The sequence below is a fragment of the Elephantulus edwardii genome, unplaced genomic scaffold (assembly GCF_000299155.1).
Source record: "Elephantulus edwardii isolate Elephantulus edwardi_28Jun2011 unplaced genomic scaffold, EleEdw1.0 scaffold00096, whole genome shotgun sequence".
Lineage (NCBI taxonomy): Eukaryota > Metazoa > Chordata > Mammalia > Macroscelidea > Macroscelididae > Elephantulus > Elephantulus edwardii.
The window spans coordinates 724,118-741,146 of record NW_006399846.1 but is presented as its reverse complement, the minus strand read 5'-3'; the positions used below and the strand labels follow the sequence as shown (position 1 = coordinate 741,146).

At 47.2% G+C, this 17,029-nt stretch overlaps 2 protein-coding genes across 2 annotated transcripts in view; one reads left to right on the top strand and one right to left on the bottom strand.

Annotated features, from left to right (window-relative positions):
• Nucleotides 1–610: 610 nt before the first annotated feature.
• RBP5 (retinol binding protein 5, cellular) lies at nucleotides 611–5,094 on the bottom strand. The gene is made up of 4 exons (XM_006891241.1): nucleotides 4,933–5,094; nucleotides 4,307–4,485; nucleotides 1,111–1,212; nucleotides 611–664 (listed from the first exon to the last, which is right to left on the bottom strand). Exons 1-4 carry the CDS (start codon nucleotides 5,003–5,005, stop codon nucleotides 611–613), a joined length of 408 nt encoding a protein of 135 aa, XP_006891303.1. The 5' UTR covers nucleotides 5,006–5,094.
• A 1,877-nt stretch (nucleotides 5,095–6,971) lies between these two features.
• The window catches only part of CLSTN3 (calsyntenin 3), a 31,762-nt gene continuing 21,704 nt past the window's right edge, over nucleotides 6,972–17,029 (top strand). The window contains exons 1-8 of the mRNA XM_006891240.1: nucleotides 6,972–7,117; nucleotides 9,782–9,904; nucleotides 10,307–10,502; nucleotides 12,081–12,289; nucleotides 12,542–12,691; nucleotides 12,906–13,091; nucleotides 14,002–14,283; nucleotides 14,990–15,102. Coding sequence (XP_006891302.1) covers nucleotides 7,054–7,117; nucleotides 9,782–9,904; nucleotides 10,307–10,502; nucleotides 12,081–12,289; nucleotides 12,542–12,691; nucleotides 12,906–13,091; nucleotides 14,002–14,283; nucleotides 14,990–15,102 — 1,323 coding nt within the window. The 5' untranslated portion in view covers nucleotides 6,972–7,053. The remainder of the gene's footprint in view (nucleotides 7,118–9,781; nucleotides 9,905–10,306; nucleotides 10,503–12,080; nucleotides 12,290–12,541; nucleotides 12,692–12,905; nucleotides 13,092–14,001; nucleotides 14,284–14,989; nucleotides 15,103–17,029) is intronic.

Genomic DNA, 17,029 nt, shown 5'->3' with positions numbered 1-17,029 from the left:
TTCAGATGTTTGTAAGCAAGGAGACAGTGCAGCCCTAATTAGGTGGGTGATGAGGAAATTGGGGATGTCTGGTTCCCACTGCAGCAAGCAGAGTAGTCTTGGCTGCCTTCAGTCTCAGTAGGTCTAGGGGTCCCCTTCAAGATGAGTCTGGGTGGACCATACCCTGGACCTGGTTCTCAGAGCTCAGGAGGTTTTCTTGGGGGCAAAAAACACTCCCCTCAACAACAACAACAAGGAAATGGAGAATTGAAGATACCAAGAGCTCCTATGTGAGGTCTTGACTCAGTCACGGTTTCCAGGGGTCTACGAGGATGGAATTGTCACTAATCCTCAAATGTTGAGTTCTGGGGTGATATGAATCATGTGGCGATGGAAATTTTCCAGGGTTCCTTCCACTTTGGCTAGTTTTTCTTTTCCAGGAGGCAAGACCTTGAACTGGCTGTGAGGTGGCTGTGAGAAAGAAGGACTTTGGCCCAGGGGCTGCAGGTTACAGATTAACATGGGCAGAGGGGACTGGGGGAATGGGGAAGTAGCCTGAGGGAAAAAACTGCTGAGCTAAGACAATGTGGGACGTGTCTGCAGGGGATGCATCTGGAGGAGCAGCTCTGGGCTATCTGACCCTCCTGAAGACCTGCTCACACACCGCCTCCCTGGCTGTCAACTCCTGGGGAGAGAGTAGAGAGACAGGTCAGAGGATGAGAGTCCTTATCAGCGCAGGCCCCTTTCTCCATGTCCCTGACCTCCACTCAGTCTTTCAGGATACACAGGCTAAAGCATTTGATATATGGGATATTGTATCATTGTTCTGAACCCTCAACTTCTCGCCGGGAGGAAGGAAGGTAGCTGGGTCAGGGGAGGTGAACTGGCTAATGCTTGAGTTCTCCTGTGTGATTTATGGACAGTTATCATCCTTGTGGGTGGGCCCACCTATCTTCCTCTCCCCACCCCTCCGGTCCTTTTGTTTTCCTCCTTTAGTGGTCCTCTTTGGGGAAGGGGTGAAGAGGGAGAGTTGATTTATTTGGTTTGGGCAAGAGGCTGCATCCTGATTGAAGGCCCTCTCTCCTAGACATCTCCATTTTACTCTCCCCTCCCAGCCCTCACCAAGCTCACCAGATACAACTTCTCTCCCTCCAACCAGTGTCTCCAGCCCCGGTTGGGGACCTCTCCTTTCTGCACACACACCAGCTGGTCCTCCTCCCAGGTTACTATGGTCTATAGGAGAAGGTAGGAATAAAGAAAGAATGGGAGGCAGGTCCCAAATCACATCCATACTCACCCCTGCTATCCCTAATGCTGCACAGCCAATACTCTCGCCCTCCAGACCTTTCTTTCTGAGTGAATGAGTAGGCTGCTCTGAGCTAGTTAGTAGGGATGCCTCTCCCTCACTCCTAGAGGCCACAGAAGGGCCACAGTGCCTCTGTGGTGACATTGGTAGTGGTTCAGCCTCAAATGAGCTGAGAGAAAGTGGGGGCTGGCAGAATAGAAGGGTGGAATTGAGGAGGTAAAAGTGAAAACTTTGTTCTCTGGAGATTTTCATCTGACTTGTCTTTGCGTACCCATTAGAAAATCTCTGTTCTTTCTCACCTCAAGTACAGCTCAAGTGTTTCTTAGAAAGAAGGACCAACCCTCTGAACCCATTTCATGGGCCTGGGCATTCCAACTAGTATTTATCGACAGCTCCCACTGGATGATAACAAAATAATAAAATCACCGTCGTTGTTGTTGTTACTAGGTGATTTGGCATTGGCTCAGTGTCATAATAATCCTGTGCACAACGGTCTGAAGCCTTGCCTGATTAGTACAATCCTCACAATCTGTGCTGTGTTGAAACCCACCGTTCCAGACATTGTATTAGCCTGTCTTGCTAAAAGTCTTCCTCTCTTTTAATTCAAACTTAGGGAGACCCTATCTGTCACACACTTGAACCTCTCTGTAGGGTGTTTTCTGGCTGTGAGCTTTATAGAAGCAGCCAGCCAGGTCTTTCTCCCACAGCACTTCAAACCACCTACCTTTAGGTTAAAGTCAATTGCAAATGACTTGTGTCACCCAGACTCCTTTCTTTAGACTAGCTCCATAAGAAGCTCACAAACTTGAAAGGATAGAGAATCAGTAAATACCATATATGATATCAAGCAAGTGCATTTGGGGTGTGATTGGGAAGAGCGGAGTCTTCAATGAGGTTAAGTGTTAGATTGGAGATGATAAGAGAGTTTTAGAAAGGAAAGAAACAACATTGAAGTAACAGAGACAAAGACAAATAGTCTTGAAAGGCTCTAACCTGGAGTGTGTGTAAAAGATAAATGAAGGACTGGGAAGTTAAGAATATGAACCTTATCTAGAGTGTTAAGTCACTGGAATGGATGAGCCAGGGAATGATATAATGGCTTATACTTTAGACAGATTCTTGTGGCTACAGTGTGTAGAGTGGACTAAACTGGGGGGTGGGGTGGTGTGAATTTGGATGTCAAGGGAGAAGTGAGGGCCTGAATGAAGATAGTTTGAGAATGGTTAGGAATGTGTGGAAGTCATCTAGGACAGTGTTCTTCAAGAGAAATATAATGTGAGTCACAAATGCCAGTCATGTATATAACTTTCTGTTTTCTACTAGTTATATTAGGGAGCTCTGGTGCCTTTGTTGTGTGTTATTATTGTATACTGTCAAGTTGGAACCAACCCATAGCTGACCCTCTAGCAGCAGGTAATCACACGGGAGTGGTAAGGAATTGTGCTGACAATAAAAAGGTATGTGGTTCAAATCCACCAGCTATGCTGTAGAAGAAAGATGGGCAATCTCTTCCCTGTGATTTACTGCCTCTGAAAACCCACTGGAGCCTCAGTTATGGGTTGAAACAACAACACTGGTTATATTGGCAAAGTAAAAGAAACAGGTAAAAGGAAATTTAATAATATAGTACATTTAACTTCCAATCTAAAAATACTATAATTTCAGCATGTAACCAATATATGCAGTAGAAGGATGGGCCATCTCCTCTTGTGCAATTAACTGCCTCTGAAAATCTGCTGGAGAGTAAGCTATGGGCTGATTCAGGTCCAATGTAAACAACAACAGTCAGGGGAGCTCTGGTGGCCTAGTGGCAAGAAGCTGCACTGCAATCCCAGAGGTACACGGTTCGAATCCACCAGATGCTCTGCCGGAGAAGGAGGAGCAATATCCTCCTGTACCAGTCAGATCTGATTTGACAGTACACGCACACAAATAATAAAAATTAAAAAAAAAACCACAAAAAACAACAACAACAACAGTCAATATATACATTCTTAACAGGATATTTTATAGTTTTTTTCTCCTCTCTAAAATACAATATATATTTTACATTTTTATTGTTGTCTGTTATTAGGTGCCACTGAGCTGAAAATCAGTCATAGTGACCCTATGAACAGCGGATCAGAACCTGCCTTAGCCTGTGCCGTCCTCGAGTTCTCCATGCTATTGGGGTTCATTGTTACAGTCACTGATTTGACATTTACCTATTGACATGTACTAGTTACATTGCAGGAATTTAATAACCACATGTGCCTAGTAACTGTAGTAGCTTTTATGTTAGATGGTGCAGAAAAAGATTTCTTGGCTAGTGAAACATGGGTCTCTCTCTTTGTGTGAGGATATGAAAGTGTGTGTGTCAGAGACAGAGTTAAGAGAACAAATTTTATTGATCATGACTCTCAGGCCTCTGGTTTGTTGGCAGGTTATTGCCATTAAGGAGACAGCAAGTATAAAAGGAGTTGTTGGTTTGTGTAGAAAGATAGTGAATTTGAGTTTGTCCTTGGGCATACAAATGGAAATGTCTTGCAGGCACTGAAAGCATCACCCTGGAGCTGAAGGGATAGCTCTGACTGGAAGATATATGTCAAGGGCAGTTTATTGGTGGTGGTGGAAGGGGTGAGGAGGTGTCTACGATTTAGGAGTATACAGAGAGAAATGAGAAAGTCAAGGGCAAAGTATCCTTTAAAGGCATTAATAGGGGAACTAGGGTCTGCAAAGGAAACCAAGAAGGGAAACTGAAGAATAAGATAAAGAAATGGAGGGTGTGAGGGGAAAGGGCAGCATCACAGGCTCGGGGTGAGTAAATGTTCGTTCGCAGCCTGGCAGTGGCCAGCCATTTTGGTTACTAATTAGAGGGGTAGAAAGAGTTAGGAGAGAGTGAGAGGAGCACCAGAGACCTGTTAGTCCCCAAACTAGTAGCCTCGAGATTCCACAGCCCATTATAGCCACTATTTTCTTGGGCTCTGGCCACTGGGAGTCACTTTCTTTTGCCCCAGCTTGTTAAGAGGCATCTGTTCCTACCTGGCATTTTCGTCCGTCCACTATCCTGAGGTCTTCTTCAAACTCAACTCCCACCTCGAATTCCAGAACGTAGTTCCGGAAGGTGCTGATGGTCTTCACTGTCATGTGGTTGCCCTGGTGCTCGATCTCCTTGTCTGGCTTCATCAGCAGCGCTATCTTCCGCACAGCCATGCTGATGTCTGTGGGGGTGATCTCTTAGCAAGGGTCCTATTAGTTCACGTGAACGTCCCCACCCCGACAGCTCAGGGCTGTGAAATTTCCCTTTGCTGAATCTAGGACTGTGGATATATGCCCTCCTATCACTACACTGAACTGGACTACTAACCAAAAGGTGGGCAGTTTGAACCCACCCAGCGTCACCTCAGAAGAAAGTCTTAGTGATAGCTTCCCTCGAGGTCACAGTCATGAACACCTTATAACGTTCTACACTGACGCACATGGGGTTGCCACGAGTCAGAATTGACTCCAAAACAGCTGGTCTTGGTTTTGCATTGTCCTAGTTAGAAATGGATCCCAAGTCAGATGTCAGCAGCCTGTGAACTCTCTACAATGTCCAGTCCCCAGGAAGACAGAAGGGAGAGGGAAGAAGAAGACTGAAAGGGGCATGGGAAGAGAGAGGCTATTACTTAGGGCTTGCAGGTAGTCCTCCAAGTTCTTCTGAGAGACAAAGCGGTAGTAGCCGGTGAGGTTGGGAGGCATTGTTCTGCTGTGCCAAGATGGAGATGAAAATTTCAGCAGGAAGGGAGACCCAGTGAGGAGAGAAGAGATGTAGTCTGGCAGGTGGGGCCAAGAGACTTTCTGTGTGGACAAACAGACTTGTGTAAAGCTTTTGCTTTCCAGGGCTTTTGTAGGACTGGGTCCTGTCGCAATAAGAGTCCCTACCAGACTTCCTCCCTGCTTCCCAAAGTGAATTTGAACCTGGTGTCTGCCAGGCAGCCTGAAGGAAAGACAGGGCCTTGGCAAGGTTGCACCTGACCTTGGCTTTTCCTGAGGAAGGAACCTGTAGGAATTCAGAGTCCTGTGCTGTCAGTTTCTCATGTCTTGAACCTTTCCACAGGCCAGTACTGGCCTCTACTCCATTTCTCCTCCAGACAGGACTGGAAACAACACTGGAGCCTTCTCGGGCAGTGTGTTGAGGAAGATGCATAGCGCTGGCTATGGAGAGTAGCTTTGGTGGCCTGGTGGATAAAGAGTTGTGCTACCAACCCAGAGGCAGGCAACTGAACCTATTAGCTGCTCAGCAGAAGAAGATGGACAATCTCTTACCCCCGTGAGACTCAATTGCACACAACAAGGACATAGAGGGTTGAGGTTTCTCACAGGCCCATCGAAGGATGAATTCTATTAGTGTCCGAGATTCCAGCTCTGCATCAGGGATCTTGAAAGTGTGAGGAAGAAGAGATGGAGAAAGAAGAGGAACAACTCCTTGACCAGCAGTGACAGTGAAGAAAACCCTACATCCTCCACAGCTCCCTCAGACATCAGTGAATCTGTAGGGAAAAGGATAGAAGGAGAAGGTTGGAGGGAGTCATGCCTGGAGACCTGTGCTTCTAGTGCAGAGGAATGTTGAGTTAGAGTTCAAAGTCTGGTGCAGGAAGAGTTTAGTTGACTGAGATTTTTATGCTCTGGCTCGGAACTCAGGGATTTCCCTGGCCCTTTGGAGTCACTGATGTCATCACCCAGAGTCCCCAGTGCTGAGAGAACATATGTACCAGATATATTCCCCTGGGGGCTTCTGCCTAAATGATTGCGTCACAACCCTGGACTTCCCACTTTCTTTCAGCTTTAGGATCAGCCACCTGAGCTGGTCATCTGTGGTTTGGGTGGAGAACGTTGGGGACAGGAGTCAGGGAAGGTAAGAGAACAAGAGTGTGGTCGGTCCATTTTGAAGGTCAGGGCCTCCCTTTTCAGCTGCTGCTGAACTGTCCCGACAGGTGTGTTTGTGGGGTGGTCCAGAGTATCTTTATTTTCTTCAGTCTCAGGGATCTTCTCCCTGCTGACCATCCTAGGTTCCTTGGGCCCTGAGGCTGGAGACTGAAATGCCAGTTCTCTGGTTGAGGTTGCTTGCTTCAACATACCACGGAGACATGCACCAGAGACTTGCTGATGGAACGAGCTATGAAAAGGGGTTAATGCAGAGTTAGGGGGTGACGTGGATACTGCCCTTCCCCACTTGCTCAGGTCTCTGCTGACGTCGCCCCCTTTCCCACCCCCTGACTCCCAGCTTCTCTCAATGTCCCTCTATTCCCACCCCCTCAATGGCTATACAGTTTCCTTCCAGTCACTCCCCCCCTGCAGTGCCCCAGCTCCCCCAAATTGCAGTCAGAGGAAAAAGGTTCTATCACATTCTCCCGCCCCTGCTCCCTAGTCCCATTGGTCGCCTCCCCCCCTGCAGCACCTGGCGCCCCCAGTCACCCGATTGGCCAGCGGTCCCATCAATCCATGCCTGGCTGTGCTGACGTCATCCTGCAGTAGCAGGGATGGGGTGGGAGTGAGGACGCCGGGATCTAGGGGGACCGAGTAGAAGCCACTGCAAGTCCCCCACTTCAGCCACCAGGTTGGGGTCTGCCCAGCTCTGCTCTGCGAATTAGCGTGGACGGCAAGTTCCTCTCTTCACTGCCCTGCTACCCTCTGGCTTACCCGCCTTCCTTGGAGAGCCCCAGCATCCCTCTTCCAAGGTGGAATTGGCTGACTAGAGGCTCCCGGGGGAGAGCCAGCTCCAGCCCTGCCTGGCCCTATACCACACCATGACTCTCCTGCTGTTGCCTCTCTTGCTGGCCTCCCTGCTCCCGTCCAGCTCCGGCAACAAAGGTGAGTAAAGAGGGAGTGAGGGGTGAGGACAGAGGGACAGGGGTAGGTCATGTGGGGCAGGGGCAGAAAGCACCCTGGCACTTGACAGGTGTCTGCTCCTTTCCTCACCATCGCCCTTCCCACCCATTTTTTCAGGCCAGTCCCCCTTCTGCGTCTCCCTTGACATCTCTTCTTCTCTTGTCCATCTTTACCCTTGTACTTCTCTGTTGGTCATCTTGCCCCCATATGGTCTCTATCCCCATTTTGCGATCTCTACCCACTTCCACCCCTGCCCAGTTTCTCCATGCTGGTAGATAGACATCTCAGGTCTCAGAGGACCAGCCCTGCAGCAATGATATGCATGTCTCAGTGGCCCCATTTTTTCACTGGGGTGTGCACGCACTCAGGGTGTGTGGCAGCTCCATATGGTTCATCTCCATCCCATGCTGGGGAGAAACTGCTCCTTGCAGCTCAGCAATTCGGAGCACGTATGTTTCTGCGTGTTCCTTTGCATCCATACCCTTAATGCCTGCACACAGCTGGGTTGTGGGTTACCAGAGCTGCCCTCTCTGGCAGACAGCAGATAAATTCAGCTGAATGGGGTTGTCAGTAGGACTGGGGTGGAGGAAAAGGGGGAGGGAGAAAGGGAGAGGGTTAGGGACATAGGGCTCAGGTAGGTGGAAGCAGATGGTGAAAGGCCAGAAGGGGCAGAAGTGGGTGTGGGAGGGTGCTAAATGAGTGGTGAAAGGGAAAGCTGAGGAGAAGAGAATAAGGCATGGGAGGGGGATAAGGAAGGGATAGGAGAGGGCAAAGGTGGAGGCTAGAAAAAAGGAGAATGAAAGGAAAATCTGGAGGAAAGAGAAGGAGCAGGGAAGGCCAAGAAGGAAGGGACAGGAGGGAGTAAAAGGAAATGGATAAAAGGAGAGATGAGATGGCCAAGGGGAGAGGAACTGGGAGAGAGAGGCCTAAACACTGAGGGAGAAAAGTGAGGATGGAGCGGTGAGCTCTGGAGAAGGGGCCTTGCTCTGCCCCGCCTCAGCCCCTCCCTCTGCATTCGCCTCCACCTGGACGATGCTCCTGCCTCCATCGCTGACCCTCAGTCTGGCTTCTTTGCCTCCTGCCACTTCCTGTGCTGCCTCCGGTGCACCATCTTGTGGCTTTCTCCTCAGCTGTCAGGGAAGGAGCTGTGGTGGTCATCAACAGGAAAAGGCCAGGCGTTCAGATAGCAGAAGGCTTTTGCAGGGGAGGGAATGTGTTTGGAGGAGAGAATAAAATCAATTTCTTGATCACCGTGAATGCTATGAACAGGTTGGTTTTTCATGACTCAGTTTCCCTCTGGTGAGATGCTCTCCTCCATCCGTGTGTGTCCTGTTATGAATGTGCTTTGAGAGCTGGGGCTTGGTGTGATAAGAGCAGATAGAGTAACTCTATGAAGGCTGGCATTGGGGTGATAGGAAGCAAACATGCTGAGCTCCCCAGGTACACTGCGCCTTTCCCAGATACCCCATCAGGTTGGCAGGTCACAGAGCTGGTGGTGATTTAGCAGAGTGTGGAAGGATCTGAAGCTTGAGTGAGCATGAATTATCTGATGGCTGAAGCAAGCAAGAAGGGTGAGAATCAGGACAGAGCAATGAGTCTATAAACTGTGGGATCCAGGGAATACAGAGCTTGGTGACTCTACAGGGGACATAGATATATGCTGGTTCCGAGTGTGTTCTTCTGGCTGTGGGGGTGGGAAGCAGGGAGGGGATTTGTCGTGTTTCTAGGACAGCTCAATAATCCCTTAGGATGTTGGCTGTGCTGGGTCCAGCCATTTGACATCGATTCCTCTGCTTCAGCCCTGCCCCTCTCTGTCCCCCTCCCTCTGTCCTATATCTCTTCTTTTCCCTTTGCTCTGGGAGAATGGTCTTAGGTTAGGGCTTGACTAGGAGCAATGGAGAGGGAAAAGAGCAGGACTGGAAATTAAGAGGGGAGAATAAAATTTAGGGACTCAGGAAACGTCTAGATCTCTTTTTAAAAAAATCTCAACTCTGCCCTTAAATCGCCTCCCTCATTTTCCTGAGGCCCCTTCGGGGACTTTATGGCTTCTTGATTCCTCAGCCCACTGTCCAGCACCTGGAATCCCTAGAGAAGGCTTTCTACCTGATCCTGGTGCCCATGGTGGTCTATTTCCTCCACCCCACAGCTGTTGCCATGGAAACTATCCTGCTATAGGAGAAGGTAGTGACCTGCTATAGGAGAAAGTGCTGACTCCTTTAATAGCTAATTTCTCATCCTTAGCTTTGTCTTTATGAAAGATGGTCCTATGGGAAGTGGGGGTGGGGGAAAAGGTGATAGTACTAGGATGTGAGTTTGCCTGGCCTAGAGGGTGAAACCAGGCTGCTTCTTGGAGCCAAGGATTCTGAAGTTCCGTCTGACATACTTTGGACATGTTGCAATGAGGGACCACTCCTTGGCGGGGGACATCATGCTTGGGAGGGTAGAGGGACAGCACAAGAGAGGAAGACCTTGGATAAGGTGAATTGACTCAGTGACTGGGGTAATAGGGGTAGGTATGTCAGAGACAATAAGGTTGGATCAGGATACAGCAGAGTTCAGAGTTGGTGTAATAGGGTCGCCAACAACAACAACAACAACAACAACAGCTTACAAGTACTTTCCCTCTTCTCTCTCTCCGGGGAACAGCCAATAAGCACAAGCCATGGATTGAGGCAGAATACCAGGGCATCGTCATGGAGAATGACAATACTGTCCTATTGAACCCACCACTCTTCGCCTTGGACAAGGATGCCCCATTGCGTTATGCAGGTAACTGGGGTTGGGAGATGGCAAGGCAAGGTAGGGGAGAGAAAAGTGGTAGGGAAGGCAGTGAATGAGGAAAACAAATGAGAGCATAAGGAAGAGGCCTAGGGGAAGCAGAAGTAGGCTCAAGAGAAAATGGTTATTTAGGGAAGGATGCTAAAAAGAATGATATGGACAGGCAAAGATTAATTGAATCAAGCTTTTACCAGATCACAGACCTTGTGGCTCTAAGAAGGGAACTGGACTTGGAGTTCTGTTTGCTAATTTTTTAGAATTCATGCCTGCAAGGGAAGGGATGGGTGTGGGAGGAGGTATGGAAGCTGGAACTCTAGATGTGTAGCCTGAAGTTGGAAGAGGTGATGTTGAAGGATCACAGAAGCCTCACTCCTTGCTTCTCCCCTCGGCCAGGTGAGATCTGTGGCTTCCGGCTCCATGGATCTGGTGTGCCCTTTGAGGCCGTGATCCTGGACAAGGCGACAGGAGAAGGCCTGATCCGGGCCAAGGAGCCAGTGGACTGCGAGGCCCAGAAGGAGCACACCTTCACCATCCAGGCCTATGACTGTGGCGAGGGCCCCGATGGAGCCAACACCAAGAAGTCCCACAAGTGAGAGTCCTTTCCTGCCCCACATGCTGCTGGGTTCTCCTCTCTCTTCCCTGAGCTCCACTTCTGGACTTTTCCCCCAGACACTTGCCACCCTCTGTCTGTATTGTCACTGAATAGTTGCCCCACTTTTCTGCTATTAATTTGTACAATTTGGGAACAGTATTTGAAACCTTCCAGAATCATTCCGCCAAGGTGACAGAAATACGTACTTCAGTGGGATCTAATTTGGCTCTAGTCTCTAGGTGGTACAAACAGTTAATGAACTCAATTGCTAATCAAAAGGTTGGTGGTTTGAGTTCATTCAGAGGTATCTTAGAAGAAAAGTCTGAAAAATATGGGTTTTAGGACAAGCAGTAATTGAAAACCCTGTGAAGTGCAGTTCTACTCTGAAATGTATATGGACAATGATGGCGTTGGTTGTCAATTCCATGGCAGCTATTTTTTGGTGTTGTTATTTTTAAATCCTGACTCTGCCTCTTAGGATTTTGGTAATTTACTGAGTTTTTCTGGGTATACTTTTATCTGTAAAAAGAGAGTGATGATGATACTTAATACCCAAGGTTGCTGTGAATATTAAACCGTGTGTGTAAAGCACATGTCACAGTGCCTGGTACGTGGGAAAGGGTTCAATACAGGAGAGCTATGCTGATGGTGATGATGAAAGAACTGTGTTCAGCGCACATCCAGTCTCCTTTCAACTGCCTGCCAGCCTGTCTGTAGTGGTCACCACACTTGCCCAGTTAATAACACAGGCCTGGGTAAAGCTGAAGGAGATCAGGGCTCTGGATACTGACATCTTGCTCGCGCTGACTTTGATTTGAATGTGAGAGAAAGATTGGCAATCAGGATTTTTGAGCCACTAAGAGGCACTGGAGATAATCTATTCTTTGTGACTTAGTTTTCCACTAGGAGATTAGGACCCTTGATCCTAGGAGCCTAGATCTTAACTATGGGCAGGACTCAGGATGAAAAGCTTCCACGCAGCTCTGCTTAACAAGAGCACAAGCAGGAAATGCTGCCCCTGACATACATATTTCACACATGTGCATAAAAAGCAGCTCACAGCTCATGTGTACTGTTCAGACATGGCAGATGACTAGTGCTTTTTTGTACAAATGTCATGTTTCTTTTTTTTTTTTTTTGGTCATGTTTCTTCTTATGACAGATTTTCATTTTAGCTTTGACTCAGCATCCCTCTTGACCTTATTGGATCTGATCATGGTGAAGGAGCATTTACTGGATAGAAAATTCTCTGTATAACCCCTTGTTTGACATCCTGACATAAAACATTCTGTTCAGAATTCATAAAAATCAGCTCCTGGTTGTCCTCTGGGTCTTATTCTCTGCCCTTCACATCAGTCAGTCACCTTTTCCTTGACCTCAGTCCCCTGGAAAACCTTCTTGTTGTACTCTGGCATTGCTTTGACCTCAGCTGGTCCTTTCTTACTGACTTTTCTTACTGGGCCCCTTTGTGTCTTTCTTGGAGGGGGGAGCTTAGCTAACTCTTCAGTGTCCTTATTTCTTGTCCTTGCTTTGTCGTCTCTCCTTTCTTCACTCCCTCCACTCTGGTGTACGCAGGGCAACAGTGCATGTGCGGGTCAATGATGTGAATGAGTTTGCTCCTGTGTTTGTGGAGCGTCAGTATCGCGCAGCAGTGACAGAGGGGAAACTGTATGACCGCATCCTCCGAGTGGAAGCCATCGATGGTGACTGCTCCCCACAATACAGCCAGATCTGTTACTATGAGATCCTCACACCCAACACCCCCTTTCTCATCGACAATGATGGTGAGTCCATCCCTTGCCCACCACAGCTGCCCAGCTTTGTGCCAGCCTGCCTTCCTCAGTGCAACCCAGGGCTGTCTTCCCAAATCTCCTGCCCTTCAGATGCTCACTTCACGTCCTTCTTCATAGATATAAAACATTTTTCACCCGAGTACCTTGCTTCCTGATTCGCTGCTCAGTTAACTCGTGAATCCTCCCTGTTGTCTACATAGGCTTTCTGTAGTGTCTGACACTTATCTTTTCTCCCCACCCTAGGGAACATTGAGAACACAGAGAAGTTGCAGTACAGTGGTGAGAAGCTCTATAAGTTTACAGTGACGGCTTATGACTGTGGGAAGAAGCGAGCTGCAGATGATGCAGAAGTGGAGATCCAGGTGAAGCCCACCTGTAAACCCAGCTGGCAAGGTGAGGAACGAGACTCTGTGACCATCTCATGAATTCATCTTTCTCATTGGTCCCTCCTGACCATAATGGAAGCTAGTCTAGGGCTCAGGGCAGGAATATCTTGGAGCACCTTTGTAGCTGAATTCACTGGCTAGTGAACATGGCAAGAGAAAAATGGATGAAAGAGGCTTCCTTCCCTTCTCTCTCCACTGTTCTCCCTGTCTCACCCACACAGGCTGGAACAAAAGGATTGAATATGCACCAGGTGCTGGGAGCTTGGCTTTGTTCCCTGGTATCCGTCTGGAGACCTGTGATGAACCGCTCTGGAACATTCAGGCCACCATTGAGCTGCAGACCAGCCATGTAGCCAAGGGTTGTGACCGAGACAATTACTCAGAGCGGGCACTGCGGAAACTCTGTGGTACGGATGCTCCCCTCATTCCTACAGACCTATCCCTTCCCACTCAGCCTTTCCCTGACTCCTCTCTGTACCTTTTCAAGCATCTGACTTTCCCATTTTGACCATCTCCAAGTACACATATCTAGCAATTGTGACACATGGCTAACTTGTGACCTAACTAGCTGGCTAACTAACTAACTAGCTAACTAACACTTATCTGTCTAACCAACCCATTGCCATCAAGGTGAAACAGATTCATAGCTGACCCTCCAGTGGGTTTTCAGAGGCTGTAAATTACATGGGCTGAGATGGCCCCATTTTTCTCCCTAAGAGCAGCTGGTGGATTCAAGCTGTCTTGCCTTCAGGGTTGACAGGACACACCTTACACACTAGGTCATTAGAGCTCTTGTGGTCTAAGAGGGTCAATAAATGAGTGTTTCATTATCATGATTAATTATAGCATAATACAGTCATCAGATATATATTATGGATCAATAGTAGGGAGAGATGAACAGTTGGAGAGTGAATTAATTGGAGAGCTGTTACCAGCTTTAGTTTGCTTGGCTCCACAATCAACACTTTTGGTACCAGCAAGATAGGAAGATCCTCTATGAGGTGGATTGATTCAGTGACTGGGGTAATGGGGGTAGATGTGTCGGAGACAGTGAGATTGGCACAGGATAGAGCAGGGGTTAGGACTGTTGTACATAGGGTCGCTATGAGTCGCAGGCAACTCGACAGCACATAAGTACAGCAACAACATTCCTAGAAAGGTCTTTTCCTATTTTGTTTTTGAAAGTTTTGAAGAGGCATAAGGGCATGTTGGGAATGTTTCTCCATTCCTAATCAGTTATTCTTTCTGTGCCTTCTTCCCATTTCCTCATCTTTTGGCCCACAACTCTGACATTTAAACCATCTGGGGCTCTTTCAGGTGCTGCCACTGGTGAGGTGGATCTGTTGCCCATGCCCGGCCCCAATGCCAACTGGACAGCAGGGCTCTCTGTGCACTACAGCCAGGACAGCAGCCTTATTTACTGGTTCAACGGCACCCAAGCTGTGCAAGTGCCACAGGGTGGTACAACCGGGCTGGGCTCTGGGTCCCAGGACAGCCTCAGTGACCACTTCACCTTGTCCTTCTGGATGAAGCATGGTGTGACTCCTAGCAAGGGCAAGAAGGAAGAGGAAACCATTGTGTGTAACACGGTCCAGAACGGTGAGCCTCCCGAGGGCACCTACTGCCTGAGAGCGGGAAAACTGGTTTCTTGCCCTGGCTGTGTCACTCTCCACTGTGTGGCCATGGACAGATCACCTCTCTTCACTGTATATGAAATGGCAGTGAAACAGTTTGACACTGTCTGAAATCTAGTGATTTATCAACATAACATGTAGAGATCCTCTTGCTCTGAGGACAATGGAACTTCCATGGCCATTCTCATTTATAATTTCCCAAACTCCATGAAGACCACCTGCCGTAGACTTTACCATCTCCATGCCCATTAAATCCCCATCACTGCAATGGAAAATCTGGGTAATGCCCATTCTTTCTCCTCTACCACTATCACATCCTTCTCTCCTACAGGCCAGTTGTCCCCATTTCCAAGCATGCCTCCTCCACGCAAATGCAGTGGCACATCTCCCTAGGGAGGGCTCAGTTCTTTCATTTGTAGCTGCTTCTCTGATTCCATTTACCTTTACCTGAAAATGATTGTCACCCATGACATTTGAGCCAAAAGACCAATAAAGAGCTGGTGGAAGCAGGCTGGCCAGTGTTCCTCCATCAGCAAATCAGATTGAAGAGAGAATGAATAAGGGAGAGAGATACCACACAGGACTTAAAAGAAATCAATATTCTCTCCCTCTTGGTACTCTGAGCTGGTTCTTGCTTCATGCCCTGTGCTTGTCTCCACCTCTCTCTTCAGAGGATGGCTTCTCTCACTACTCACTGACTGTCCATGGCTGCAGGATTGCCTTCCTCTACTGGCCCCTGCTTGAGAGTGCTCGCCCAGTCAAGTTCCTCTGGAAGCTGGAGCAGGTGAGCTTGGGTGCTTATAGGTTACTTTTAAGGAAGGAGGGCTCAGGGGCAAGGGCTGGCGTTTCCTGGGTCACACTCTTTCACCTATCACTTTTAGACATTGAACATCCTATTGTCAGGTTCTCTTAGTCTTTTCTTCTGAAGTTTGTCTCCTGTAGTAAAGACAATGGAATGAAGGGGAAATAGGGAAACATTAATATACATATTTAACTCAGCCAACTATTCCCCACTGTCCCCCTCATTTCATTGGATCCTTCTTTTATAAGAAACACTAACAGTATACATTCTTGACTCTCAGACAACATGCTGTAATTGAGAAAACAAGTAATTCTGAGATGCATAAATTGGGGTTGAGTCCTGCCAGGGAAATCTGCTAGCAATGAAATCTTGGTTAACATGTCTAAACCTCTGCTTCTTATCCTATTAAGTGAGAATAATAAGAAGTCTATATTCAGAGTTGTTGTTAGGATTAAATGATATAATAGTGCTTTATAGACTGCAAGCACTCTGTGCATGTTAATTATTCTTTGTATTGTCCTTGATTATGAGGGATAAAAAATTGTACAAAAAAAAAATCTGAAACATCCTTTCTCAAATCAGCAACTGCAATCTCTTCTCTACCCAGTCACTCTCCAAGCTGACCACAAGAACCAATGGGGATGAATTTGAGTTTTCCTCTTCTATTTTTCTTATAAGCCTTGGTGGAGTGGCTGAGCAAGCAAATGGCTAAAAAAGGGCAGGAAGTAGAGAGAGGAAGGGAAATGAAAGGAATAGAAAACCCACAAAGTAGACAATTAGAGATTAACTATTTTTGCAAAAGCTGTTTTTTTTTCTTCTTCAGCAATCTCTTAAAGAAATAGTCTGCCAACTGTTACTTCTTCACCCTTCCTCTAGATTGCTAATGTTGGTAGCTCATTGATGCCCTTGCTATTTCCCCCCCACTTCATCCTCATTTATTCAACAAATATTTATTAAACAATAATTACGTCACAGGCACTTGACTAAGTTCTGGGAATAAAATGGAGTCCAAGATTAAACAAAATATTTGCTTTCTTCAAGCTTACATTTTAGTTGGGGAGACAGGCATGTAAAGTAAATTGATGTTGTTATTATTGTGTACTGTTGAGTCAGAACTGACCCATAGCTGACCCTCCAGCGGGTTTTCAGAGCCACTTAATCACACAGGAAGAGACTGCCTATCCTTCTGTGGAGCAGCTGGTGGATTTGAACTTCATGGCTTCAAGATTACAATGCAGCTTCTTATCACTGTGCTACCAGAGCCCCTTAATCTCAGACTCATAGTGAACCCATATAAAACAGATAAAAGCCCTCCCCAATCCTGTACCATCCTCACAATCTCTGCTGTGCTTAAAATCATTGTTATACTCATTGTGTCAATTCATCTTGTTGAAGATCTTCCTTTCTTTTGTCGACCTATTTTTCCAAGGAAAATTAAGTTAATAAATTAAAATATGTTCTAATTTTCTGAAAAAGATAAGCAACAGACTGAGGTAGAGTATGAGATAGGGCAGGGAAATAAAAAACTCAGATGTTCAGGGAAAGTTTGACAGAAAAAAAATAGTAATAGTAGTCCTACATGGTGAGAAAGCTATGAGAGAAGAGTGAGGAAGAGTGTTCCAGTTAGAAAGAAGAGCAGGTGCAAAGCCCTGAGGCAAGGAGGAGCTCAGCATGTTCTAGGCTTGGAAAGAAGGCTAGAGAAGTTGGAGTGGCGTGAACAAGGGAGAAAGATAGGTGAGGTTGGCTAAATGGGTAGGACAAGGTTTTACAGTAGACTTATGGCTGGTGTTTCTTTAGATTTTGTCTGAAGAAAGATAGGAAGACTTCAAGGGTTTGAAGTGGAGCTATAACCTGATCATATTTACATTTTAAGAAGACCACTTTGACACCTGTGGAGGAATGTATTGAA

What these genes read in the sequence shown, in the direction of transcription:
- RBP5 (XM_006891241.1), bottom strand. Translation starts at nt 5,005, where the DNA reads ATGCCTCCCAACCTCACCGGCTACTACCGCTTTGTCTCTCAGAAGAAC. An exon ending in TGGACGGACGAAAATGCCAG is followed by an intron (nt 1,213 to 4,306) that starts GTAGGAACAGAT and finishes CTTCTCCTATAG; the next exon opens with ACCATAGTAACCTGGGAGGA. An exon ending in AGGGAGAGAAGTTGTATCTG is followed by an intron (nt 665 to 1,110) that starts GTGAGCTTGGTG and finishes CTCTCTCCCCAG; the next exon opens with GAGTTGACAGCCAGGGAGGC.